At 44.9% G+C, this 26791-nt stretch overlaps 1 protein-coding gene across 11 annotated transcripts in view; it reads left to right on the forward strand.

Annotated features, from left to right (window-relative positions):
• The window catches only part of LOC121434631 (disks large-associated protein 1), a 684271-nt gene that overhangs the window by 574783 nt on the left and 82697 nt on the right, over window positions 1-26791 (forward strand). For 9 of the 11 annotated variants that reach the window (XM_041633553.1, XM_041633552.1, XM_041633551.1 and 6 more), the window contains one exon: window positions 6925-6954. The exons of the other annotated variants lie outside the window; for them this stretch is intronic. In XM_041633553.1, coding sequence (XP_041489487.1) covers window positions 6925-6954 — 30 coding nt within the window. The remainder of the gene's footprint in view (window positions 1-6924; window positions 6955-26791) is intronic. 11 annotated transcript variants of the gene reach the window in all.

The following is a 26791-nucleotide window of genomic DNA, read 5'->3' on the forward strand; positions in this document are numbered from 1 at the left end:
TGAAATGCAGAAACACTGGTTTGTTTCTTATATTTTTACTTTGCTCTTGTGTTTTGGCTTTGCAAGTATTGCCTCTTTGTCTTCCCTCTAAGTGTTTCTTAAAATAACAGCTTTTCATTTGTTTTTTAAACTCTTCTTTCTTTGCCTGGAACTCATGGTGGGTAGCTCTATTTTAACAGGGAGGGAGAGGCATTTTAAGCCCTGAACTTGGAAATGCTACGGGCTGAGGGTAGCTCAGAGGGAGAGCCCTTCTCTAGCATATCTGGAGCCCTGGGCTCGATCCCCACAATAACAAGTAAAACCGTGCATTTGTTAGGTCTATTTTCCCCTCTACTAGAGGGATAATGTGGCAGAAATCCTTCCCACCACATAAAAGGATCAGTGACTCTCCTGGTAAAGTGATGGTTTCCTCCACATTCTCCTACCCATCACCAACAGGGTCCCTCAGGCTCATGTGAAGACTTGCCTCCAGTCCCATGCAACAGAACCTCCTTGAGGCCTCACCAGCCATCCGAGCATGCTCAGTTCTTCTAACCCCTAAGAGACAGGAAGAGGGTACAGCTGGCTTCATGAAGCTGGACACAGGGTGGGCAAAAGGTCCTTCCTCTGTCTTCTGATAGTCAGAGGACTCGGAGCTTCAGGTAGTACCTGAGAGGAGTGTGGAAGAACACAGAGCTGTCTTTTGTTGTGGCTAGCGGCGACATCCTGAAAGGCTTGCATTAAGGCTTTTTGTCTTTATCTTAGAAATAATAAACCACTACTGAAGGAGTCTACAGGGGTGAGGACCTTCTGAGGAGCCCCGCCAGCTGCGGTCCAGCCACTAATTAGAATCAGGATATTAAAATCTGGACAGTCCTCAGCCAGGCATGGCGACACACACCTGTGACCCAGACCCTCGGGGAACCCCAGCCACTCTTTTGAGCCTTTCTTTTCTGTTTCTTAGCATACAAACTCTGCTCCAGTGGGAGCGGGGTGGTGGTGTCGTAGAGAACAGATTTTTGAGACACTTGGATGTAAAACTAATTTGTCAATATTTCTTTTGTAAAAAATATTTACTTGGGCTGGAGAGATGGCTCACTGGTTAAGAGCACTGCTTGCTCTTCCAAAGGTCCTGAGTTCAATTCCCAGCGACCACATGGTGGCTCACAACCATCTGTAATGAGGTCTGGTGCCCTCTTCTGGCCTGCAGGCATACATGCAGACAGAATACTGTGTACATAATAAGTAAATAAATAATTTTAAAAAAATATTTACTTATTGTTAAGGATTTATTTATTTATTTATTATGTATACAACATTCTGCCTCCATGTATGCCCGCACACCAGAAGAAGGCACCAGATCTCATTACAGATGGTTGTGAGCCATCATGTGATTGCTGGGAATTGAACTCGGGAACCTCTGGGAGAGCAACCAGTGCTCTTAACCTCTGAGCCAGCTCTCCCATTAATATTTCTTATCATCTAATTAGGGCACATTCTTTCTACAAGTAGCCATCCAGATTTCTTTGAGATCTTGTTACCGTTACAACAGGCAAAAATACCTTATATCTGCACAAGACAAGTATATATATATATATATATATATATATATATATATATATATATACTCTCCATTCATAAGTCTACCCCAAAAACTGTTTCCCCACCCCCCCAAAAAAAGAGTTTGAGTAGAAATGGACAGACAGTAATCAGAGTAATGAACTCTGAGTATCCTACTCAGAGTATTCACAATTAAATAATATACTAGAAATGCACTTGCTGGAGCTGCAAAGCTTCGTAACGTGGGACGTGGCAGAGATCATTCAGTTAATTTATTCCGTGAGTATTTAGTAGGCAGGCACAGTGGTACACGCCTCTAATCCCAGCACTCAGGAATCAGGCACGAGGATCACAAGGTCAAGGGCATCCTCAGAACACGTTGAGTTCATGGCCCAGCTGGGCTGCATGAGTTTCCATCTCAAAAAAATAAAATATTTTAAAGGTATTTACTGGGTGTTCATTTTACATGAGGAATTCCATTGGGCAAGAGGTTCCAGAAACAAACAAGACAGACAGATCTCACTGTACTGCGCCCCACTGAGGAAGGCAGGCATGAGCCAGGGACCCCATGAGAGCATGTCAGATAGAGAAGTCAACTCAAAGCCTAGCACTGAAGGTAGTTTGTGCGCTTCTCTGAATGCAGTCACCCGGAGAACTCTGACAAAGAGGCCGTGGAGCAGAGTCTGAATGAAGAGAAAGAGGTCCAGGAGGGTTCCACAGCTCAGTGGAGCAGCAGCTAGGCCAGCTCAGGGCAGAAAGGAGTGAGAACTGTGAGTAGCTGTAGGGAGAGGTAGGGGTGTCTCTGTAAGTAGCTGTGAGGGGAGATAGGGGTGTCCCTGGGAGTAGCTGTAGGGAGAGATAGAGGTGTCCCTGGGAATAGCTGTAGGGAAAGGTAGGGGTGACCCTGTGAGTAGCTGTAGGGAGAGGTAGAGGTGTCCCTGGGAGTAGCTGTAGGGAGAGGTAGGGGTGTCCCTGGGAGTAGCTGTAGGGAGAGGTAGGGGTGTCCCTGGGAGTAGCTGTAGGGAGAGGTAGGGGTGTCCCCAAGAGTAGATGTAGGGAGAAGTAGGGCTGTCTTTGGGAGTAGCTGTAGAGGGAGGTAGGGCTGTCTCTGGGAGTAGCTGTAGGGAGAGGTAGGGATGTTCCTGGGAGTAGCTGTAGGGAGAGGTAGGGGTGTCTCTGGGAGCAGCTGTAGTAGGAGGTAGGGAGGTTTCTGCACTAGAAACTGGCTCAGCCTTTCACCAGCAGTGAGATGCCATTGCAGGGTCCTAGTCACCTCTAGTCATTCACATTTAGCATGATATAACATGGTCCTATCTCCTATGCATTCTCTTACAACAGCTAAGATCAATCATTTCAGATGGGGGTCAGGATTGTAGATCAGTAGTAGAACAAACTTGGTATACGGAAGCTCCTAGGTTTAATCTTCAGCACCAAAGAAAGTAGGGGAATCAATGTATATAAGGGACATGGGCCTCACATTGGAACCTATAATTTTAACTGTTCTAGAAACTGAGGCTGGAGGATTATATTCAAGGAGTACATGAGCTACCAAGTGGGTTCAAGGCCAGCCTGGTCATCCTATAAAACTCTCTATCAATGCCCAAAGTAAAAACCAAACAAACAAACAAAAACCAGCTAAGGTCCTAGTGTTCTGCTTGATTGTTGCCTCACATGCTTCACCCCCCAGGACTGCAGCGAGCAAACACAGTCAAAGAATTGCATGCATGACGTCTAGTTCACCCCCTAGGACTGCAGCGAGCAAACATAGCTGTTGACAGAGATTTCTGTCCTGCCCAATCCCACAGCCATTTAGTCCCAAAGAAACACACAGAGACTCACATTAATTATAAACTAGTTGGCCTAGTAGCTCAGGCTTTTCTTATTAACTAATTCTTACATCTTTAATTAGCCCATTATTCTTATCTGTGTTAGCCATGTGGCTTGGTACCTTCTATCAGTGAGGCATTCTCATCTTGCTTCCTCTATGTCAACTGCAGACTGGCCTTTCCTCTTCCCAAAATTCTCCTATTCTCATCGCCCCACCTCTACTTCCTGCCTGGCTACTGGCCAATCAGCGTTTCAGTAAACTACAAGTGACAGGGTACAGACCATTGCCCCACAGCACATGGCCAAAGGATCACATCATGTCTAGTTCAACCCCTAGGACTGCGAGCGAGCAAGCACAGCTAAAGAAAGGCACAGGGGAGAGAGCAAACTGCCCTTGGAAGTGGTCGGCTGAGGAAAAGGAAGCACACCTACCTGCCCATTGGCTCCCAACCTCAGGACAAGGATGGGATGGGTTCCACACAGATCTCCACCCTATTAGGAGTTTGCCTTGCTCAGATAACCAGTTCAGGGGAAAACCGTGGGGTTTCTCTTCTCTTCATCTTTTTCTAAACCTCCCGCACCCTGTGAAGAAGTGAACCTTTTGGGGAGTGGTGGGCCCCATTCTCTGTATCTGCAAACATGTACGTGCTGTGACTAACCCTGAATCCAGGCAACGTCAGTGTTGGCCGCTTACAGCTCATGTCTAGCTTGTGTCTGCAAGTCAGCAACACTGTGTGTACTTTACAACATCAACACCAGTCATCTCTTGAATATTCCGAGACTTCCAAATATGCGCATCTGAAGATAAAAGATGCTTTCTCTGTCATTGTGTAATCATATATGTTAATAGCCATGTATTGTGTTTTAGTTAACTTAGACTTTCCCTATAATTTCTTCAAAATAGAAATATCTACCCTGATATAGAGAAAAATCTCATTTGTTGTTTAAAAAAATGAGAAACACCCATTTGAAGATAATAACTCATTAGTGCCTCTGTGAAAATAATGTTCATAATGAAAGTTCTAAAGTCATACTATTGTTTGTTTTTTAACTTTTTAATGTTTTTTCCTCTCACTCAGTAAGTGCGGTTTTGGGCTCCCCTCCAAGGCCACTTACAGCCCTGGAATTTATGTAGGTGTTCTTCATCGAGACTGTGTCTGCACACATGTAGTGCGCATTGTTTTAAAGAGCTGCATTTGCTGACACCACAGTTACATACAATGAGGAATATGACTGAGGGACAGGCAAATGGCTCAGTGGGCAAAGGTGCTTACAGTACACCCCTGGCAACCTGAGTTTGATCCCAGGAACCCACCTAAGGCAGGAGAGAAGCGAATTCAGAGTCGTCTTCTGACCTGCACACGCACCCTGACACGCCTGCTCACACCCTCACACGTCATGTGTGCACACAAGAATAATCATCTAAAAACGTGTAATGGATAAATATGACTGGGAGAAAATCTCGTTTTTAACCTATGTAAAATTCCTACTGTTCAAATAGGGTAGATCATTAATATCTCTAGTGTTCAGGCCTGACTTTACCTCTTGGTTTAATCGTCTGACCACAGAAGGGGCAAACCCACTCAGATTTTGCTCTTACTGGACGTCAATGACTGTTGCTTCCAGTAGAAGGGATGTAAAGGTATTTCTTGCATCTGACAGTTTTGAGAGCCTTTGAGACTCTCAGAATCGTAGTTGTTTACAACCGGCTTGCTTGGTTCAATTAAAACCACGTCCGTAAATCTAAGCAAACTTTCTTCTCTGAACCGGAGTAGTAGGAACAGCAGTTTTGATGGTGGTGTCCAAAGTCTGGCTCCTTGCAGGTACAGAGCCCAGCATTTCCAGTATCTTGCATTTCTAGGAAGCTTATGAGCTTGTTGTTACAGTTTAAATTATATAAGTGCATAATTCAATAAATTGACATTAAAAACAAAAAGTAAGGACTAGATAGTTCAGAGGCAGACAATACACTGGGTTTAATGCTACCAAGGATTGAACCCAGGGTCTCCTGACGGGACCACTGACCTGCACCCCCTGGCTTCATTGTGTGTTTTAGTCAATGCTCAGCCCTGTTGGACAACGGTCACAGATTACTAAAATCCTAGAATTCCTAACAAGAGCTCGTTGCCCCCTATTCCTGGAGCTATTCACTGCTGTGTGCTGTGCCTACTGCACACCTCTCCCCAGCCCCACAGTGGGCTTCTCACAATGGGAGTGTTCAAAGTTACTAAAACCGAACAGGGCTTTAACCTAATGAAAATAGTTTATATGTGGACTGGGTTACGGTCATGAAAAGATGTAATGATAATAAATTGTTTGGAGAAAGGTCAGATTGGTGTATGATCTGTTGAGGAGGGACACTGGATCTGGCTTGAACTGCTGGGTTAATAGAAGACTTCATTTATTAACAAGACCGATTTGCTACATGGGAGTTGCCGTAGGATCACGGGGCCTTTGTTACCGTTTGTAGATCGGTTCCACACAGTGCTCACGTCAGCAGCATCTGCAGCGAGATATTTACTTACGGGCACTCCGTGAAAGCCGTGTGCAAGCTGCCCGATACCTGCTGAGTTTGGTGGTATTGAAAAGACTTTTGTTTCCATTCAAATTAGAGATCTTTCCAGTAAAAAGACAAGGTGTATCATCAGCCAAATGATGCTATAGACACTTTGGCACCCTGTAAAAGACCACAGCTATGGCACAAAAAAAAATAGAAAATGGGCTGCTGAGAAGGCCTGGGGGTAAAGGAGGTTCTGGTACAAGCCAGAGGACCTGACTTCTGATCCCTAGAATCCACAGAAAGTTTACAAGTAGATGCAGTGTGTCGTAATCCCAAAGCTCCTGGCAGGAAGGGAAGTAAGGAAACAGGAACATCCCAACCGAAAGCACAGACCAGCAGGCCGGTCAAACACCACCTCAAGCTAGGTAGAAGGAGGGGATAACACATGAGGGTTGTCCTCTGACCAGGGCATGCCCCTGTATTCACGTACATATTTGTCACACACACCAAGATTTTAGAAAGAAACCGAGAACATTATCTATTTATAGCCATGGCTTACAAAGCTTATGTTTTAGGTCAAATGGCTGAACCAGGTCTACTTTAATCTATTTTAGTATTTTCACCTTTAAATTTAGGGGAGAACAAAAAGCAGTCCAGTCATGGGTATTATCTATTTTCTCCACGATCAACTTGGCATTCCCAGGTGACTATTTCATCGTTTCACGTACAAAGGCAAAAGTCAAGCTTGAAGACTGAGACAATAGCTTCTTGCCCAACCAGTTCAGGGAAGGACGCTAGGAGATAGGCCTTGGTTTGCAACCGCCTATTATATATTTCAACACGAACCCTGTCCCAACATGTGTAAAATGATCCCCAGACCCAGGAAAAAATGAGGAAGTAACGATAGCGTCTGTATTTCATTTTTGAAATTGTTTAACTAACAGTTTCTCAACAGCAACAACAAATACCCAAAGCTGAAATGTACGCATGTTATGTGAAAAACGGGAGAAGGCGGCCCAGGTCCACTCTATAACCACCATCTTTTGTCTTTATTCAAGGTGTCATAAAACTGAGTTCTGCCGTTGAAGGTACGTTTTGGGGCTTTTTGGGGGGCGTTTTGTTGTTGTTTTTTTTTTTTTTCAGCCACAAAAATCAATAGTTTTGCTTCAAGGCTGCACAGCGTGGCCCGTAGCTAGCAGGCTTCTGTGGCCGTGGTGTTTGACGCCATGTTCCGGTTGCAAGCTGTTGCCATTGCGTCTCATGTTTCTCCTTGTTCCGGTCATGTCGTACCTAACAAATCTCTCGGCCTCCCTGTGGGCCTTAGCGGTCCTGTGCGCACGGCATCGTGAGAGCTCATATGTGTCTGTATTTCCTTGTGTGGTCGCCTCAGATCCAGAGCTTCTGAAGAGGCACCAGCTTCAGAGCCTGAGTGGATGTGAAGGCTGTAGGGAGTCTGCGGCCCAAACACTTTCAGCAAGGGCTTTTTCTGGCACAGCCGCGGTTCTTTGTGCTGTATACTGGTTTCCCTGGGAAGCCTGTGGGCATGAAGAATCATTCCGGCTCCTGTGCTAGTAAGTGCACTTGCCAATCTAATAGCAAGTTCTTGGGTACCCGGTCTACCTCAAGATGCTGTGGGAAAAGCCCAGCATGGTAGTGCATGCCTGTAATCCCAGCACATGGGAATGGAGAGAAGGATCCATAGACAATTTGAAAACAGCCTACCCTACATAAAATGTTTGTCTCAAAAAGTACATAACAAAACAGCTGATGCTCTTGGGGCCAACTTTGCATTGTCTAGTTAAGCAGTAGTGTGATTTCCCTCTGTTATACAAGGCTCTGGGCCCCTTCCCTGGCACCAAAGCCATTAGGAGATTAAAACAAAGAAAATACAAAATCAAAGATAACAGCAGCATGTATTGCTGAGGAATGGCCCAGGACTGCTACAAATAACTTTACTGCAACCTCAGCTCTCAGAAGGCTGAGATAGGAGAATCATGAGTTTGAAGCTAGCCTGGGCTACATTGCTGGTCAGCCTGGGCTGTGATAGCAAGGCCCTATAAAACAACAGTAACAAATGTCTCTCATTATCTGAAGTGATGGTGACTAGTTTGGGATGTTTGGGGGGGGGGGCTTTTTTGTTTGTTTGCTTGTTTGTTTGTTTGTTTGTTTAATGATGTTCTCACCCTCTTAGGGTCTTTATAGATCAAACATGCAGTGTGTGGCATTTTCTTTTTGTGAGTCTCATGTTTGTTTGGGGGTTTGTTCCTGTGTGCTGGGAGTGTGCCAGTCATGCCCTGGGGCTGTCTTTATCCTTTCAGGGAGGTAGCTTAAAGAGAGGGCTGGGTTTCAGGCGAGTGTTTCAGGCAGCTTGCAGGGAGATGTAGCTTGATGAGTGGGGAATGCGTAGAGGTGGGGAAAGGCTCTAAGGGAAGAGGGTGGACTTGAGCCAAGGCATTCAAAGGGCTAGAGACTGAAAGTTAGGAGATGAGAGAGGAGCTCAGAAACTCATTCATGAGACCTAGAAATCCAGGGTGGGAGGCTCGGTCCCCTTTGTGGGTTTAGTGCCACCACAGACTCTAAAACCAAATCCCAAAGGCAGCATTCTGACCTTGACAACAGCATAAAGAATGTTGTTACACTGAAGAAAACAGATGGAGGCCTGGGCTGTAGCTCAATGGCAGGGATGTAGCTTAGTGTGGTACACACACACACACACACACACACACACACCGCACCATGAAAACAAAAGAACAGGAGAAGGGTTCAGGTAAGGTGCTCTAGAGCAGAGAGAGATGAGCAAGGCTAATCAGCCCAAAGCTCAACAGAGTGCACATTTCAGGCCTCTCCAAGGCCACATCAAAGAAGAATTTTATAGAAAGCCTCTCCGGTCTCTTCTATGCCTCTCAAAGTACAAGAATTGGAGCTGGGAGAGAGCTCAGGGGATGAAGACCTGGACCTGAACCGCCAGCACCTACTTATAAAAAGCTGGGCATAGCTGCGTGTACAGATCAGAGCATTCCGTGGAGCCTCCCTAGCCCAGAACTGAGAGCTCCCTTTTCAGTCAGAGCCCCTACCTCAAGGCAACAAGGCCAGGAACAGTAGAGGAAGACAGCAACGACCTGCTCTGGTCCCTTACACACACACACACACACACACACACACTGTGCCTACCTAAACACTCCCCACATAGAGAGACACACATTAAAAAATAATAATAAACGGGGGCTGGAGAGATGGCTCAGCGGTTAAGAACATTGCCTGCTCTTCCAAAGGTCCTGAGTTCAATTCCCAGCAACCACATGGTGGCTCACAACCATCTGTAATGAGGTCTGGTGCCCTCTTCTGGCCTGTAGGAATACACGCAGACAGAATATTGTATACATAATAAATAAATAAATATTTAAAAATAATAATAATAATAATAATAATAATACAGAAGACAATGGCAATTTGGACCTGTAGATTCAGTTAACTATCAGATAATAACAGATAAGGGTTAGCCACCATTTAGCCATTGTAACATTTCCGAAAATCTGAAGCCTGATCTTTACATGGTCTGTTTGACTTAAGCACAATATTCCACTCACAACAAAGGATATAGAAATTTTTTTTTTAAATAAAGTTAGAAACCCAAGAATTTTAAAACCTTATTCTACTAGAGGTTACTATTAGATGGCACCCCCTTTCTCGGCTCCCCAAACACAGTTATATTCTCCAGAGAAAGGGGAAGCTGTGAGGGAAAGTGAGGCAGCCAGCGGAATGGCTGTCCAGAGCATGGCTGGCAGCCGGTGCCCACCTCCCAGAGGCCCTGGGGTCACAGGAAGTTCTCGGAGGTGTGAGCCACTAGGGAGCAGGCTTCTACTGTGCTTGCACATCTTGTTGGCTGAGAGCTGGAAAAGCTTGCAGGCTGGGAAGCATGCTGTGCTCTAACTGTGACCTAATCCGGGTGTTCAGATGCAGTCTGGGGCTGTGTCTGTTGGGGCGGGGTGGGGGGTGTGCAATGCATGCGTTCTCCGTGCATCTAGAGCGTGAGGCTCCTGTGAGCATGCTCCGTGGAATGTGTGTCAGATTACAATCTCTTGTGGGGCAGTGAAACAGCAATTATTGAGTTAATTATCGCCCTTACTCTTTTCCGGCTGGGTAATGTATCCACAGCAGCTGCCTAGCTCTTCCCCCATGCCCGGGAATATGAATGTATACAGAAGAGGCCTCTGTCAAAAGAATGAAACTTCTTCCTTTTTCTTTAAAAATGGCTCTTACTAAATGCTATTACTCTGAAACTAGCATTAAAATTCTAGGTAGGTTCTCATTTTCTTTGTTTTTTAAGGGAAAACATTTGGGAGGAGGAGCCGGGGAGGTAACTTACTGGTAGATGGCTTGCTTAGAGTGCTTGAGGCCCTGGGTTCAATTCTCATCACCAAACGATAAAAAGAAAGACAACTCGGAAAGTCACCAGAAAGAGATCTTCAGAGGTTCTACTTGTGCTTTGCTACCAAGAATTTCATCATATGGTTTGGGGCATTCCGTTTTCTGAAACACTGTCTCCTTCAACATTCTGTAGCTTCATGTAAGCACAAAGGGGAAATTTGTCATATTTGTCAGCTTTAAAGTGAAATGTTCTTTGAATGATTTAAATATGGACTTAAACAGAAGTACACATTAATATTTTATTTTTCAATGAAGATAAACGTCTAAATGGGGAGAAAAAGAATCTTTATTTAACTACAGTATCATATCATTAACATTGATTAATTCTTGCCTTTAATTTTAGATTGATAGTTCTAATCTCAGGGTTGGGGAGTTTGGTATGGTGGTGATTTCTAAAAATACTACAAGGTCCTTGGTAGCGGAGCGGGCTGGTCCTGCCATGTGTCGAGCGGCTGGGCAGGTTCCCAGCCGCAAGCTGCAGGTGGGCACGTGGGTGGGAGACACATCATATGGAGTAGAACTGAATATTTATTACTTAGAGGAAAGAGAGAGTGGGGGGGGAAGAAGGAGAAGAGAAGAAAGAGACAGAGAAGGGGAGAAGCGAGGGGGAAGTGGGAGACACGCACATGCACGCCAAGAAGGGATAGAGAGAGTCTAAAATGGTGGGGAAAGGGCAGGGGTTGCTGGGAGTGGGCATGGCTTGCCTCTTAAAGAGATGAAAACCAGGGCTGGAGAGATGGCTCAGCGTATAAGAACATTGCCTGCTCTTCCAAATGTCCTGAGTTCAATTCCCAGCAGCCACATGGTGGCTAACAACCATCTGTAATGAGGTCTGGTGCCTGAAAGACCCCAGTGGTGGGCAGTCTTTCAGGCTGAGGAGACCCTCCCAAGGAACAGCGAGTCACTCTTCGGATGCAAATAGCAAGAGTCTTTATTCAGTACACAGGTACCTGGGGCGACTTAGTCTCTCGGAAGACAAGCGCGCCTGCAGACTGGGGGAAGGTCTTTTTATAGGAAAGAGGGCGGCAGAAGCAGATTACAGAAGCAAATGCATCGTTAGTGGTCAGTTGGAATGGGGCAAGGGGCACAGGTGGTTTTTCCTCTCCCAGCACAGATGTATGGGAACAGATATCCTGTTAATTGATGTCCTGTCCTAATCTATGGATATAAATATCCTGTTTTGCAGCCAGGGACCCTGACCTTACTCTGCACTTACAGTCGTTCGTCAAAAGCTTTGTGAAATGACGTTACAGCAGATAAGCTGGGATCTTTCATAGGGGGAGTTGTCTCTTCTGTGAATTACTGATATTCTAAGTTGGGCACATGTGCTGACTATAGGCATCCTGTTTCCCTAAGCAAACGGGATGTTCTCATTAGAGCAGGCCAGCTGCGGGTTCCTTATCGCTTGGGGCCAGATGGCTGACCGGCTGACCGCAGATATCTTGCCTGGCTTCTCCGCCCTTGTTCTCAAGTCGAACTTCCCTGCTCTAGTGTTACTTGCGTTGCTCCAAAGTTTAAGCCTGGCATTGCTGCTGCTTAGCTGTTTGTCTATACTGTGGGGGTCTTTCAGTGCCCTCTTCTGGCCTTCAGGCATACATGCAGAAAGAATATTGTATACATAATAAATAAATAAACATTAAAAAAAAAGAGAAGAAAACCATAACAGTGATAGTTCCAAACTCAGTGCTGGGGAGTTCGGTACCATGGAGCACTTGCTTAGCATGAACAAAGCCCTGGGCATGTACAATGTTCAATCTCAACACAGGGAGAAGAAGGAGACTGAAAAATGGGAGGCTTAGCACATAAAGGCACTTCCTGCCAAGCCCCATGCTGAGTTCAAATGCTGGGGCCCCTGCGGGGAGGAGAAAACCAGCACCAACAAGTTCCTCTGACTCCACGTGGATGCTGTGTGTTTTAATTTTAAAATTAAGAGGCCGGGCATGGTGGTGCACGCCTTTAATCCCAGCACTCGGGAGGCAGAGGCAGGCGGATCTCTGTGAGTTCGAGACCAGCCTGGTCTACAGAACTAGTTCCAGGACAGGCTCCAAAGCCACAGAGAAACCCTGTCTCGAAAAACCAAAAACAAATAAATAAATAAAATTAAGAAAAGAAAATGGTTAGTTCCAAACTAAATTGGGCTAAGAGGGAAAAGTCCAGAAAGAACATCTGAGGTTAAACTGAAGTTGAGCTATGGAAGAAAGAAAAGATGTCCATGCCGAGAATCCCAGATTAGAATCTCACGCACGCCCTCTGGCAGGGGACTCTCCCTCCTGACGTGGAAGCAGACAGGTGCACTTCCACAAGCAGAAAGAGAAGACCAGCCTTATCATGGAACTGCAGACAAGTCAGAGCTGAAGCAGCCGGCAGGACACTCCTGATAGCCTACAGGCAGCTTCGGTTCCCAGGCAGGCGACCCCAGCCCCAGCCTAGAGGTTTTTCCCGGCCACTGCGGCACTAGTGCGCTAACTTATGTTTAAATCAAATTGCGGTGTTCTGGAGATGGCAGCCCAGAGGGACGAGGCGAGGCTGCCATGTTGTCAGACTGGTGCAGGCTCCTTCTGATGACTAGCTAGGCTCTGTAAGAAGACCCCTCAAGGGTGATTCGTCGATCCCTTTACAGGTGATAATTCCAAGCACCCAAATGACAGGAAATACTTTCGAAAGCCCAGATAAAGAGAAGTCTGCTTAGGGAAAGCCCCATGGCTTTAAAACTGTGAATAAATGAACTGCTCAAGAAAATCAAATGACAGACAGCCTGGGCTCTCCCTCCTCTTTGGTCTTAAGTCGCACAGGGTGCTGGAGTTGGGTGCTCATTTGTGCAGTCAGAGCAAGGCTGTGAGAGTTTACACCCAAGCCTCCGTGAAGGAACCACATAGATCCACTAACCAGACCCTCCCCTGAGCACAGGAATAGTCTCGAATATTCTCTTTTCCTTATTCCCACTTCCTCCTATTCAGATATCTAAACTTAAATATCTAACTGCTGTTGGGTATGCCATGGTGCACGCCTGTAATCCCAGCACTCGGAAGGCAGATGCAGGAGGATTCCTGTGAGTTTGAGTCAAGCCTGGTCTCCATAACAAGACCCTGTCTTAAGAAACAACAAATTATTACTAGTAATAGTAATTTTAAAAACAATAACTATCTTTTTTGTTCCCAATGATGACTGGTATGTATGTCACAACAGGTGACTTTGGGCTGTCGTAGCCAAGGTGACATTTTCTGCAGGTTCATGAATTCTGGACCACGAAATGGAAAGACATCTCGAGAATACTAAAAAACAAGGCCAGAGAAATGAGTCAGTGGGTAGAAGACACTGCCTCCAAACCTTATGGCCGGAGTTCAATATCCGGGACATATACAGCCGGGGAGAACTCTCTCTCCAAAGTCATCCTGTGACCTCCACATCCATGAAATGGCATGTGTGCACAGGCATGCATGCACACACACACAATGTTTGTTTTAAAGAATAGCAATGCCCGGCGGTGGTGGCACACACCTATAATCCCAGCACTAGGGAAGCAGAGGCAGGAGGATTTGTAAATTCAAGGCCAGCCTGGTCTACAGAGTGAGTTCCAGGACAGTTAGAGATGTTACACTGAGAAACCCTGTCTAGAAAAAAAAAAAATAAAGGAAAGAAAAGAAAAGAGCCTGGTATGGTAGTGATTGCCTTCAATCCCTCCACATAGGAGGTAGTGTCAAGCAAACCTCTGAGTTTGAGGCCAGCTTGGTCTAGAGAGACCATGTCTTAAATAAATGGATGGATGGATGGATGGATGGATGGACGGACAAACGGAAGAATAGTAAAAATAGGTTTAGAGAGGCAGACCCTAACATGTACAAGCCCCTGTCTATAAGCCCAGCACCATAATGTTTAAAAGCTAAGATAATTAGAACCAAGGGATGTAGCTCAGTTGGTAGAGCGCTTGCCTTGCTCACACGAAGTTCTAGGTTCCATACGTCATACTATATAAACCAGGCGTGATGGCGCACTCCTGAAACACCAGCACTGGCAAGTGGATGCAGGAGAATTATCCTCAGCCATGTAATAAATTTGAGGCTGACCTGGCCAGTCTCAAAATAAACAAAACTTAAAGCAGGGCTTATGCTTCATTTCCATTTTCTTTCTTTCCTTTTTTTTTAGGTTTATTTTATTTTGTATGTATGAGTGTTTGACTGGCATATAATGTGTGCACCACATGTGTGCCCGATGCCCGTGGAAGACCACAGAGGGCATTGAGTCCTCTGGAACTGGAGTTACAGAGGCTTCTGTGCCATTCTGTAGATGTTGGGAAACAACCCTGGGCCCTCTACAAGAGCGACAAGTGCTCTAAGCAACTGAGCCATCTCTCTAGCGCCCCTCTCCCATTTTCTAACCAGACAACACTCTTAGCCTCCTGTCTGTTGTGAAGAGCTTCCTTTTCAGAGCGCACTGCTTCCTGTCTTGCATTAAATCCAGAACTTCCCAAATAAAGGTAACGTTTTAAAAGTCCTCAGCTAAAAGGCCTATTGGGGAGGCTGAGGTGAGAGGACTGCAGGTTCAAGGCCAGCCTAGACTCTATTGCAAAATAAAAACACATTTTAAAAAAAAAAGAAAAAGAAAGGATGGAGGGTATAACTGTGATTAAGTCTGCCCAGCACTTGAGAGGCCTTGGGTTCAATTCCCAGTATGGAAAACAGTTGATCAGATGGTGACATCGTTCCCTCCACAGATGAGCGTTGCCACTGCCACTGTGTCCACTTTTTAAGGAAAGCCAGCGTGACACAGCGGACGGTGGCAAACCCGTTACTAGACAGATGGCTGAGGACTGACTGTAGTAGAAAACTGACGGTGAGGCCTCATCGCTTATGTGACTGGAAATCAGCGCATCTCTTCAGACCTTCAAGGCAGGAAACTGACAGGGCCAGGATAGAGCGGTCTCCTAGGATGGTGCTCTTCTGCTCCACCCACCAGAGCGACGGCTTGAGGGCTGGAGACTGAACACTGTGGAAACTAAAAATAATATGCAAGAAGAATGTTCCTGCAAAGCAGCTCCGACCTCCTGGCCAGGTAGTCTGCAAGCCGGAACACCTCGCCAAATGCAAATGGGTTTCCTTTGCAGGTGTATTTTTGCAGAAACATGTCATTAGCCTCTTGATAAAACTTTCCTACAAGATAGTAATCGCAGAGGCAGAGAGTGTAGCTCAGGGGTAGAACGCTTAAACAAATAAATAATAAAAAGTTAGATAGATAGATGATAGGTAGATAGATAGATAGATAGATAGATAGATAGATGATAGATAGATAGATAGATAGATAGATAGATAGATAGATAGATAGATATAGATGATAGATAGATAGATAGATAGATAGATAGATAGATAGATGATAGATAGATAGATAGATAGATAGATAGATAGATAGATAGATAGATGCATACATACAGATAGAGACAGATAGATATTCAATCCATGGTTCATTGAATCCACAATGTAGAACATACAGACACAGAGAGACCACTGCAGCTTCCTGAATCTGGGATTATTATCTGAACTATCAGTGATGGAGCCATGTGATGCAGAAACTGGAGAAAGACAGATCCAGGTTAAGACCAGTAGTTTGTCTTGTGTTGTCAGGTACAGGCAACTCTGCAGGACCATGGACAACATTTTATAGCTGCTTTTATTTTTGGTGTCTCTATTCCTGAGTTGCAGCCGTATGGAGGCCTTCGGCAATAGAGAACTCCCCACTAACTGGGTGTGTTTGCTAACTGCTATTCACTTGAACACACTGACCCACAAAGCAGGCCCTCTTTTTCTCAGGACAATTGTCAAGACGAAGTGAAAGATATATAAGATATATATATATATATATATATATATATATATATATACACACACAGGCTAGGTGGCATGCCTCTGTGACCCCAGAATTAGGTGGTGGACACAGGAGGACCCGAAGTTCAAGGTCATCCTTTGGCTACGTACTGAGTCTAAGAAAAGCTGAAGTACCTGGGACACTTGAAAGAGATGAGGGGGTGGGAGAAAGGAAAGAAAATGAGGAAGAAAGACATAGCATACTGTCTGCAATGGTCTAGGGTACAGCCGGTCCCCGAGGAGCTTTCTTTTCTTTTCTTTTCTTTTTTCCTTTAGACTCTGTTTCTCTGTGTAGCCCAGGACAGCCTGAGACTCACAGAGATCTACCTGACTGCCCCTTCAGTCCTGGGGTCCTGCACCACTAGGCTTAGCCCACAGGAAGCTCTTTTTTACCCCTTCCTTCCTTTTTCTTTCTTCCTTCCTTCCTTCCTTCCTTTCTTCCTTTCTTTTCCTCCTGTCTTCTCTGCCAATCTCACACTCTTCTTCCCAAAGATCTAGTGCACAGCGGACTGGTTGTGCTGTAGCAGAGCAGTGACTGCCTCATTCTGAACAAAGCCTGGGCAGAGGCGGCCCGAACTCCCTTCTCTCTACCTTGAGAACTCAGAAGGAAACAATTCTTTACATGGGACAGAGCTTCTGATGTCCTTGTCTGGAGATGTGACATCGCCATACAGAGGGGAACAGTCACCCCAGGGGCCAGGCACCATCTGAATATGAGGTCCAAATAGACTGTCGTCCCCGTGGCCCCCTCCCCACCCCACTGCCTATCTACTGCTCTTCCATTTCTACCAGAGGAAATTGTCAGGCTGGTGCAACAGAGTCCTCCTTAGAGACCAGTTTCCTCAGTATCAGTGAGTGATACTCTGTTACAGAAGTAGTCTGTCTTCCCGAGTGTTTTTGAACTTAGACCTCTGGTGGCTGGCTGGATGTGTTGACTCACACCTGTAAGCCCAGCACTTCTGAGGCTAACCCAGGGAGACTGTTCAGAGTTCAGAGTCAGTCTGGGCTACATAATGAATTGTCCTTGAGACCCTGGACTACAGAGGAAGGGATGGGGAGGAGAGAGAGAGGGCCAGACAGAGTGGGGAGCCAAGAACTCCCATCTCTATGAAGAAAGTGTTGTGATTTGCCTTTTAGTTACTTGTATCGATGCTGTGACAAAATAGCTGACCGAAAGACAGGCTTGGTGGCGCACACCTTTAATCCCAGCACTCGGGAAGCAGAGGCAGGCAGAACTGTGTGAGTTCGAGGCCAGCCTGGTCTACAGAGCAAATTCCAGGACAGCCAGGGCTACATAAAGAAACTCTGTCTCAAAACAAAAACAAATAAACAAGAAGAGAAAAAAGAAAAAAGAAGAGAAAGAAAGAACACTGACAAAAGCTTAAAGAAGGAAGGATTTATTTTGAGTGATAGTTCTAGAAGTTTTAGAGAAGTCATGACAGGCAGTAAGAGCTGAGAAAGCCAGACAAGGATGAATGCCCAGCTCCCTCTGTCCTTTTCGTTCAGACTGGGACCCCAGCCCACGGATGGGAATCGACACATTTAATGACATTCCCTGTCAGTTGACCTGATCGAGACCACCCGTCTCAAGCATGCCCACAGGCCTGTCTCTTCAGCGATTCCAGGTCCTGTCAAGTTGACCGTCAGTATCACAGCATGGCAGTCACTTGGTGGACCTTCTCTCCTGGGGCAGAAATATGGCTTAGTCACTCACGCTGATGACATAACCCATGATCAGTGGTTTGGAAAAGCAGATAAAGGTTTCAAACTATGAAAACATAAATGAATAACAGAGGCCACTGACATGGCTCAGTGGGTAATAAAGCCCATTCCCAGCCGGATATCCTGAGTTCAATCCCAGGGATCTACATGATAGAGGGGAAGAACTGACTTCTGCAAGTTATCTTCTGATCTCCATATGTGCACCGTGCACCGTGGCACGCCTGCGCACACACACGTGCACACACACACAAACACATGCATATGCACGCACACACACACACATTAAAATGTTAAAACAAAATTTAAAAAAAAAAGTGTGAGCTTTGACAAATAAGAACTAAAGTCTGTGTGGCTAAAGTTATCCTGACAGCAGAATTTCATAAATCTGTGAATTTTATCACTCTAAGCTCATGAAGTCTGTGCTGAATCTGCAGCCTTGAGCAATAACAACACACGAGCATCTCCCAGAGAGTCCACACATCCCCAACTTGGCAGCCGGCCTCTTGCCATCTTCCCCAGGGCAGGACATGGAAGTAAGGATCACAGAGGCTGTGCAGTCTTTCTCTTCAGCCCACTGGCTCACTTTCCCCTTTTGTGTTTAAGGGCATAGGTTTTAATATCTGTGTACCTGTGTTCACTAGCGTAGCTGTCTGCTGAATGTTTTGTCTCTCAACAACCAGCTCGGACTCGTTGCTTGGGAACACAGTTCTCTAGGACTGAGTTCTGATTATCGTGCTTTGCAGCCAGCTCTGCGATGACATCAAGGCCACTCCTACTCTTGCCTTCCCAAATTTAGAAAACTTTTCACATTTTCAATCTAAAATTACAGTGAGGCCTTCCTGTTAACTTTGGAATATGCCATAATTTAGACACTGGCTCAAGTCACTGGATACTGTGGTCTGAGTAGGACTAGATATTTCTAGGTGTGACCTTAGGAATCACATCTTAAACTATCCATTGCACCCAGTACGGTTAAGTGGAAAACTGGTTATTGCTGGGCACTCCACCGAGATATCTACAGATTTGCTCAGCCGTCTTGTTGAATTCATGCTGCCTTAGGTGTTCGCGGTTGCGTGGGTGATGAGCAAAATCAGCCGCCATGGGACGTGAAAGGTTCTAGACTTGCAGACTCTTCAAGCACCACGTTATGCTGAGCTGAAGAGAGAAAGAGCCTGGGTCCATCACTGTGGGGTACCGCGCTTTTGAAACTGTAAGAGATACAGACACAGATTTCGTCTCCTCTGAAGCCTTCTGTGGGTTGTAGAGATGGCTTCAAAGATAAAGTTATTGCCGGGTTTGGAACCACGGTAGTAGAAGAAAGTTCAGAAGAGCACAAGACAGTCTCTCAGCCTGCGCTGTGATCCAAAGGGAGAGACTCTGAATGGCCTTGATGTTTTTATGTTTTGTTTTTATCCCTGTAACAAAATACCTAAGAGAAGCAAGTGAAAGGGGAGAGACTTATTTTGAGCACACAGTTGCAGAGTGTTTGGTTCCTGGCTGGCTGTCTCCATTGCTTTAGGCAGGTAGCAGGGCAGAACACCGTGGTGGAGGGCACAGTGGAGAAAAGCTGCCCACTTCCTGGATGCATAGTATAACAATAGGAAGGGCAGGGTAAGACCCATCCTTACAGGTGTACCCCGTGACCCACTTCCTCTGACCCCACCCCACCTCTCTCTTCCACCCCCCACTAGTGCTGTTGTACCCCCAAATCAATGATGGACCTATATATTAAATCAGTTCCCCATAATCTACTCACCTCTCCTGACTGGCCTACCATCTGAAGACAAGGCCTTCAATATACAAGCCCCTCAGGGAAACACTCCATGTCCAAACTATAACATTTGCAGAACCAGGCCTTCCCCATCTGTAAAATGGGAGCAAAACCACTTCCTTTTCCAGGTGTTTAACCTAGTTTAGCATAGGTGCTTGCTCTGTCAATCAATCTGTCTATCTCTGGACACTCAGATGCAAGGCAAATGTTTTATCACTGAGTCATACCCCTGGCCCAGTAGAAAAACTTAAAAAAAAAAAAAACCTCGTGTGTGTGTGTGTGTGTGTGTGTGTGTGTGTGTGTGTGTGTGATCGAGTTCTTGGCCAGCCTGGACTATATGATCAAACTTTGTCTCAAAAACATAAGCAAAGGAAGATGCTGCAGGTCCTAAAACACTGTCCTAAGAAGACAGCTTCAAAGGACTGAGAAGACACAGAGACAGTATGGGTGACCCAGGAAGAGGATCCTACAGGAGAGACAAGAAGCATGCCAAAGAAATGCTGGCTGGACATGGTGGTGCACGCCTTTAACCCCAGCTTCAGGAGGCAAAAGGCAGACGGATCTCTGTGTGCTTCAGGCCACCCAGGGCTGCACAGTGAGGCCCTGTCTCAAAAAGTGACAAAAAGTAAAGAGAGGGTAGGATGAGGATGTAACTCAGCAGCTGGGCACCTGCCTAGCATGGGTGAGGCCCTAGGTTGATTCACATACACTCACACACAGACACACTCAAACATACACACACTGGACCTACAGACACATACACACTCACAGACACACTCACACATACACACACTGGACCTACAGACACACACTCACAGACACACTCACACATACACACACTGGACCTACAGACACATACACATTCACACACATAGAGACACACTCACATATACACACACTGGATCTACAAACACATACAGACACACTCAGAGAGAGACATAGATATACTCACATACATACACACATACACCCACTGGACCTAGAAACATACACACACATACAGACACACACAGAGACATACATTTATACAGACAGACACACTCATGTACACACACTCACACACACACTAGACCTACAGACACACTCACAAAAACACACACACAGATACACATACTAGACCTATCGATATATATACACCCACACTCACAAAAGCGTTCACGCAGACACACATACTGGACCTACGGACAGACACATACACACACTCACAAAAGCACTCACACAGACACACATACTGGACCTACAGACAGACACATACACACACTCACAAAAGCACTCACACAGACACACATACTGGATCTACAGACAGATACATACACACTCACAAAAGCACTCATACACAGACACACACGCGCACACTGGACCTACAGGAAGAAGGAACTGCAAATGTCAGATCAGGAAACAGGAAGTCAGTTTATCTCTAAACTGGGTTTATTCTCTAAACTTTCACTTACCCAGTCAACCACAGTATAGAAATATTACATGGAAAATTCCAGAAATTTTCAAGTCATGAACTTTAGGTTGAACATTGCTCTGAGCCACATAGCCTACCAGACACAAAGCATCCACCGGTTTGTACAGTCGTTAGCCTCATAGTGGCCACCGGATTTCTCACTTAGCTCCGTTGGTTTTCAGACTGATTGCATGGCACAAAACTGCTGGTCAAGTGTTCCCTATGTCACTTAGCAGTGACTCCAAAACACAAGAGGAGTAACAGAAGGGAGGCAGCAGGACTTAAAACACCGAAGGACATTGATCATGGTTCTGTGGAGCAGTGCTGCAGGGCACATAGAGAAAATAGTAGAGGGCTCTGTATTAAGTGGGGGCTTCAGGCAGCTGCCATGGTCTTGGAGTGTGTCCCTGGTGGCTAAGGAGACGCACTGAATAGACAGACAAATAGATGAAAGACAGACAGACGATTGATAGATGGTAGGTAGATGATGACAGATGGTAGACAGATAGGTGATGATGGATAGATAGAGGATGGATAGATAGATAGATAGATAGATAGATAGATAGATAGATAGATAGATAATAGATATAGACAGATGATAGATAAGTAGATAGATAGATAGATAGATAGATAGATAGATAGATAGATAATAGATATAGACAGACAGATGATAGATAGATAGATAGATAGATAGATAGATAGATAGATAGATAGATAGATAATAGATATAGACAGATGATAGATAAGTAGATAGATAGATAGATAGATAGATAGATAGATAGATAGATAGATAGATAATAGATATAGACAGACAGATGATAGATAGATAGATAGATAGATAGATAGATAGATAGATAGATAGATAGATAGATAATAGATATAGACAGATGATAGATAAGTAGATAGATAGATAGATAGATAGATAGATAGATAGATAGATAGATAATAGATATAGACAGACAGATGATAGATAGATAGATAGATAGATAGATAGATAGATAGATAGATGATAGATAGATAATAGATATAGACAGACAGATGATAGATAGATAGATAGATAGATAGATAGATAGATAGATGGATGATGTAGTGTAAATTCTAATTGTTCTTAATAATAAAAAACTAGAGTCTGATATTAGGGAGTGAAAGCTGCAAAATCAGAGAACAGAGCAACCAGTTGCTAGTTCTCACCTCTAAGAAATCCTCAGAACCAAGGGGTCAAGATTCTGTCTCTACAAATCCTCAAACTGAATGCCGTGAGTTCCTGTCTCCTCCTGCCTTATATTCCTCTCTCCACCCTGCCGTATCACTCCCATTTCCACTTCCCTAGTGCTGGGATTAAAGGTGTGGGGTCCCAAGTGCTGGGATCAAAAGAGCTCTGTTTCTTTTTTAGACACATTCGATCTTGTGTAACCCAGAATGGCCTTGAACTCACAAAGATCCTCTGCCTCTGTCTCCCAAGTGCTGAGATTAAAGGTGTGTGCCACCACTGCCTGGCTAACTAGTGTGACTAACTCTGCACTCTGGTTTTCAGGCAAGCTTTATTTGTTATAGCACAAACAAAATATCACCACAGGATGGATAGATGATGGATGGATGGACAGACGGACAGATGATAGAGATAGATAGATAGATAGATAGATAGATAGATAGATAGAGATAGATAATAGGTAGGTAGATAGATGTCAGTCTATATTTCATAATGGTTTAAAATAGAAATTAAAGAGTAAAAAGCAGAAGACTCAGATTGTTATAAAGATCCCAATAAGGAGTTTCAACTCCATCTGTGAGAAGAGGCCATTGAGGATTTGTTCAAAGTAGAATTTACATTTATTTAGTAGGAAGTAGGACACATGTGGAGTCAGAAGACGGTTTATAGAGAGGTGCTTCTCTCCTTGTACCATGTGGGTTCCTGGGATCAAACTCAGGTAGTGAGGCTTGACAGCAAGTGCCTTTATCCTCTGAGCCATCTGGTCAACCCCACTGAAGATTTTTTTGAACTAGTTAATGAAATGATTATGTGTCTATTCAATCAATAACTCAGAGCCAGGCACAATGAGATGTGTCTGCATTCTCAGCACTTGGAAGTAGAAGCCAGAGGATCAAGAGCTCAAGATTAGCCTTGACAAAGAAAAAAAAAAAAGAATAAATTAGAAAGTGCTGAAATTTAGAGGCAGAGAATCCAGTCAAGATTTGAAGGTCTGTGCCATGTAGAACTCCATTGGGTGAAGGAGCTTGGGCTCTCAGCACTCATGGCTGCTCGAATATAGATACAAGGGAAAGGAATGTTCCTGGATAGTGCTAGTTTATCTGTAGTAATAAGGGCGGCGGCGGGGCTGCGTCCCCAACATCCCAGCCGCCTGCCCGGCTAGCTTATGCCCGAAATAACAACACACAAACTGTATTCATTTAATCACTGCTTGGCCCTTCTGCCCTAGCCCTTACTGGCTAATTCTGATATCCCGATCAACCCATCTCTAATAATCGGTGAGCACCGGTCTTACCGGGAAGATTCTAGCCTAGTCCATCCTGGGTCGAGCTTCATGGCGTGTGTCTGCCTGGGAGCTGGGAGTATGGCGTCTCCCTGAGGCGTCTGCTCCCGAGAGCAGAGCGGTGGAGTCTCTGACCTCACTTCTTCTTCCTCCCAGCATTTTGTTCTGTTTACTCCACCCACAGGGCCAAGCAGTTTCTTTATTGGCCAATGACCTTCCTCCATCATTTATCCATTTATTAAGTCAACACTCAGTGTAAGAGTTACCCTGTAGGATTGTGTCAGGTTAAGCATGAGAAAGTTCTTGGCAGCCAGGTGGTAGTGGCACACTCCTTTAATCCCAGCACTTGGGAGACAGAGGCAGGAGGATCTTGCAAATTCAAGGCCAGCCTGGTCTAGAGTGCTAGTTCCAGGACAGGCTCCAAAGCTACACAGAGAAACCCTGTCTCAAAAAAACAAAACAAACAAAAAAAAGTAAAAATTGTAAAAGCCACAAACAGCAATAATAATTGTTATTTCAGAAAGGTTGTAGCATTAGAGAGAAATAGCAGATAAAAAATATAAAAAATTTTAATATATGGTGAGGATTGGAATTTATGTTTTTTTACACCTCCAAGTAGATCTATCTTAATAACTGTATGACACAGCTCCTATGTGTTATAGAGGCAAACATTGTAGTATATAATATGGTGTCTTTCCCTTAACCTCATCTCATGAGGCTGACTGGTACCACTCTAGCTGGCAGTGGAAACTGGGAGCATGGAGCCCATGAATGAGGCAGACTGTTGTCTCATCCAGCAGCCAGCTTTATACAGAGCATCAGACAGTTTATACTCTGAGGGCTAAGAGGGGTAACAGGCTTAAAGTGTCCAATCGCAAGGGCAAGCCGTACATGGTGGGCAAGCTACATGCAACAGAACATGTTTTTTCCATAGAGGCACATAACAAGTAACAATAGGCAGTTGTAATGAACAATCTGAAGTAAACTCATGCCTAGCCAGTACACCTGGGAGGGGCACAAAAGCACAACCCCAAAACAATTCCCTGTTTCTGAAGACACCGAAGTCACAAGACTTGGAGTTTTTCACAAGCACTAAGAAATCTCCTCATAGCCGGGCGATGGTGGCACGCGCCTTTAATCCCAGCACTCGGGAGGCAGAGGCAGGCAGATCTCTGTGAGTTCGAGATCAGCCTGATCTACAGAGCTAGTTCCAGGACGGGCTCCAAAGCCACAGAGAAACCCTGTCTCGAAAAACCAAAAAAAGAAAAAAGAAAGAAAGAAATCTCCTTATACAACCCCATTCTTGGACCATGTTCTGACAGCTGACCATGACTGTATAATTTGAGTCAATACTCTATGATAAACTGTTGTATAAAAACCACAATGTATGACTTGGTAGAACAATACATAAAACAAGAGAACTCATGCAGAAATGCAGGCCATATCCTCAATGTCATTCACACATGTCTGGGTTGTAGTCATGTGATGTCAGGGTATTCCGCAGAAACGAGAAATTGTGTTACTGGTAGATTCCCTCAAATGGAAATGTATTTGCCCTGTGCAAAGCCCAGGGTTCAACCCTCCAAAACAGGGGGTGGAGAAGAGGAATTGAGGGGAGGGAGGGAGGGAGGGAGGGAGGGAGGGAGGGAGGGGGAAGAAAGAAATTAACTGAACTCTGAAGAGAAGCAAAGAAAGTAGTTGAGAAGTAAAAAGCTTTGTCCTTAGGTGTGAAAGACTGCACTCAATGCCCAGCCCCTCAGAAACAAAGAGCCTTTAATAAAACAAAGGAGAACAGGACTGGAGAGGTAGCTTCTAACATTCTTACCTAAAACCCAGTTCGGTTCCCAGCCCCCACTCCTGTGGCTCACAGCCTTCTGCAGCTTCAGTCCTAGAGACTGCACCCACTTCTGGCCTCTGAGGGTACCTGAACTCATATGTACACACTCACACATGGACAGACAAATACACACAAGTAAAAACAAAATCAGTCTTTAAAAATAAAATAGGAAGCTGGAGAGATAGCTCAGTGGTTAAGAGCATTGCCTGCTCTTCCAAAGGACCTGAGTTCAGTTCCCGGCAACCACATGGTGGCTCACAACCATCTGTAATGAGGTCTGGCGCCCTCTTCTGACCTGCAGACATACACACTGACAGAATATTGTATACATAATAAATAAATAAATATTTAAAAATAAAAGAGAGGCTGAGAGGGCATTAAGAACTACAGATATATTTGAAGGTTGTGCTGTTTTGCTTTTTAACACAGGGTCTTGCCGTGTAGCCCAGGCTAGCCTCAAACAGTGAATACATGTGAATGTCAAAGAATATACAAATAAATTAGAAAATTCACTAAAAACTTTTAGGATTAGGCATTTATGGTGGTACAGAGCTTTAATACCTGTACTCAGGAGGTAGAGGTAGGCAGAGCTCTATGAGTTCAAGGATAACCTAGTCCACACAGTGAGTTCCAAACCTACTGGGTCTACAACGTGACACACTGTATTTAATTATTTAAAAATAAAAAACTGGCCATGGTGGCACACACCTTCAATCCCAGCACTGGAGAGGCAGAAGCGGGTGGATCTCTGTGTTCGAGGCCAGCCTAATCTACAGGGTGAGTTCCAGGACAACTAGAGTTACAAAGAGAAACCTTATCCCCCAAAAAAGAAAAACAAGAACAAAAAATAAACAAATTAGAAAATTTGATCAGTGACCAGCCAATAAACTAATTACATATTTTATTTACCAACAATAAGTAGTAGATAAAGGTATAAACTCACTTAGGATCTGAAAGGCAATAAGCACTTATAAGACTGACTGACTTACTGCAGACACAATGGTACATGCCTGTAATCCCAGCACCTAGGAAGTACAGGCAAGAGGATCAGAAACTCAGGGTCATTCTTGGCTACTTGTTGAGTTTGAGGCCAGCCTGGGCTATGTGAGACTAATTAACTAACTAAATAAATAATAAACAAAAACAGGTGTGTGTGCGTGTGCGTGTGCGTGTGTGTGTATGTGTGTGTGAGAGAGAGTGAAGCAGCAGTTAAGAGTACTAGCTGCTCTTGTGGCTCAGTGGTTAAGAGTACTTACTGGCTGCTCTTCCAGAGGACCTGGGTTCAATTCCCAGCACCTACATAGCAACTCACAGCCATCTATAACTCCAGTTACGGGATATCTGACGCTTACTCCTCGTCCTCACAGGCA

Source organism: Microtus oregoni, unplaced genomic scaffold (assembly GCF_018167655.1).
Source record: "Microtus oregoni isolate MIOR12 unplaced genomic scaffold, Mior012 000044F_ref0000062, whole genome shotgun sequence".
Taxonomy (NCBI): Eukaryota; Metazoa; Chordata; class Mammalia; order Rodentia; family Cricetidae; genus Microtus; species Microtus oregoni.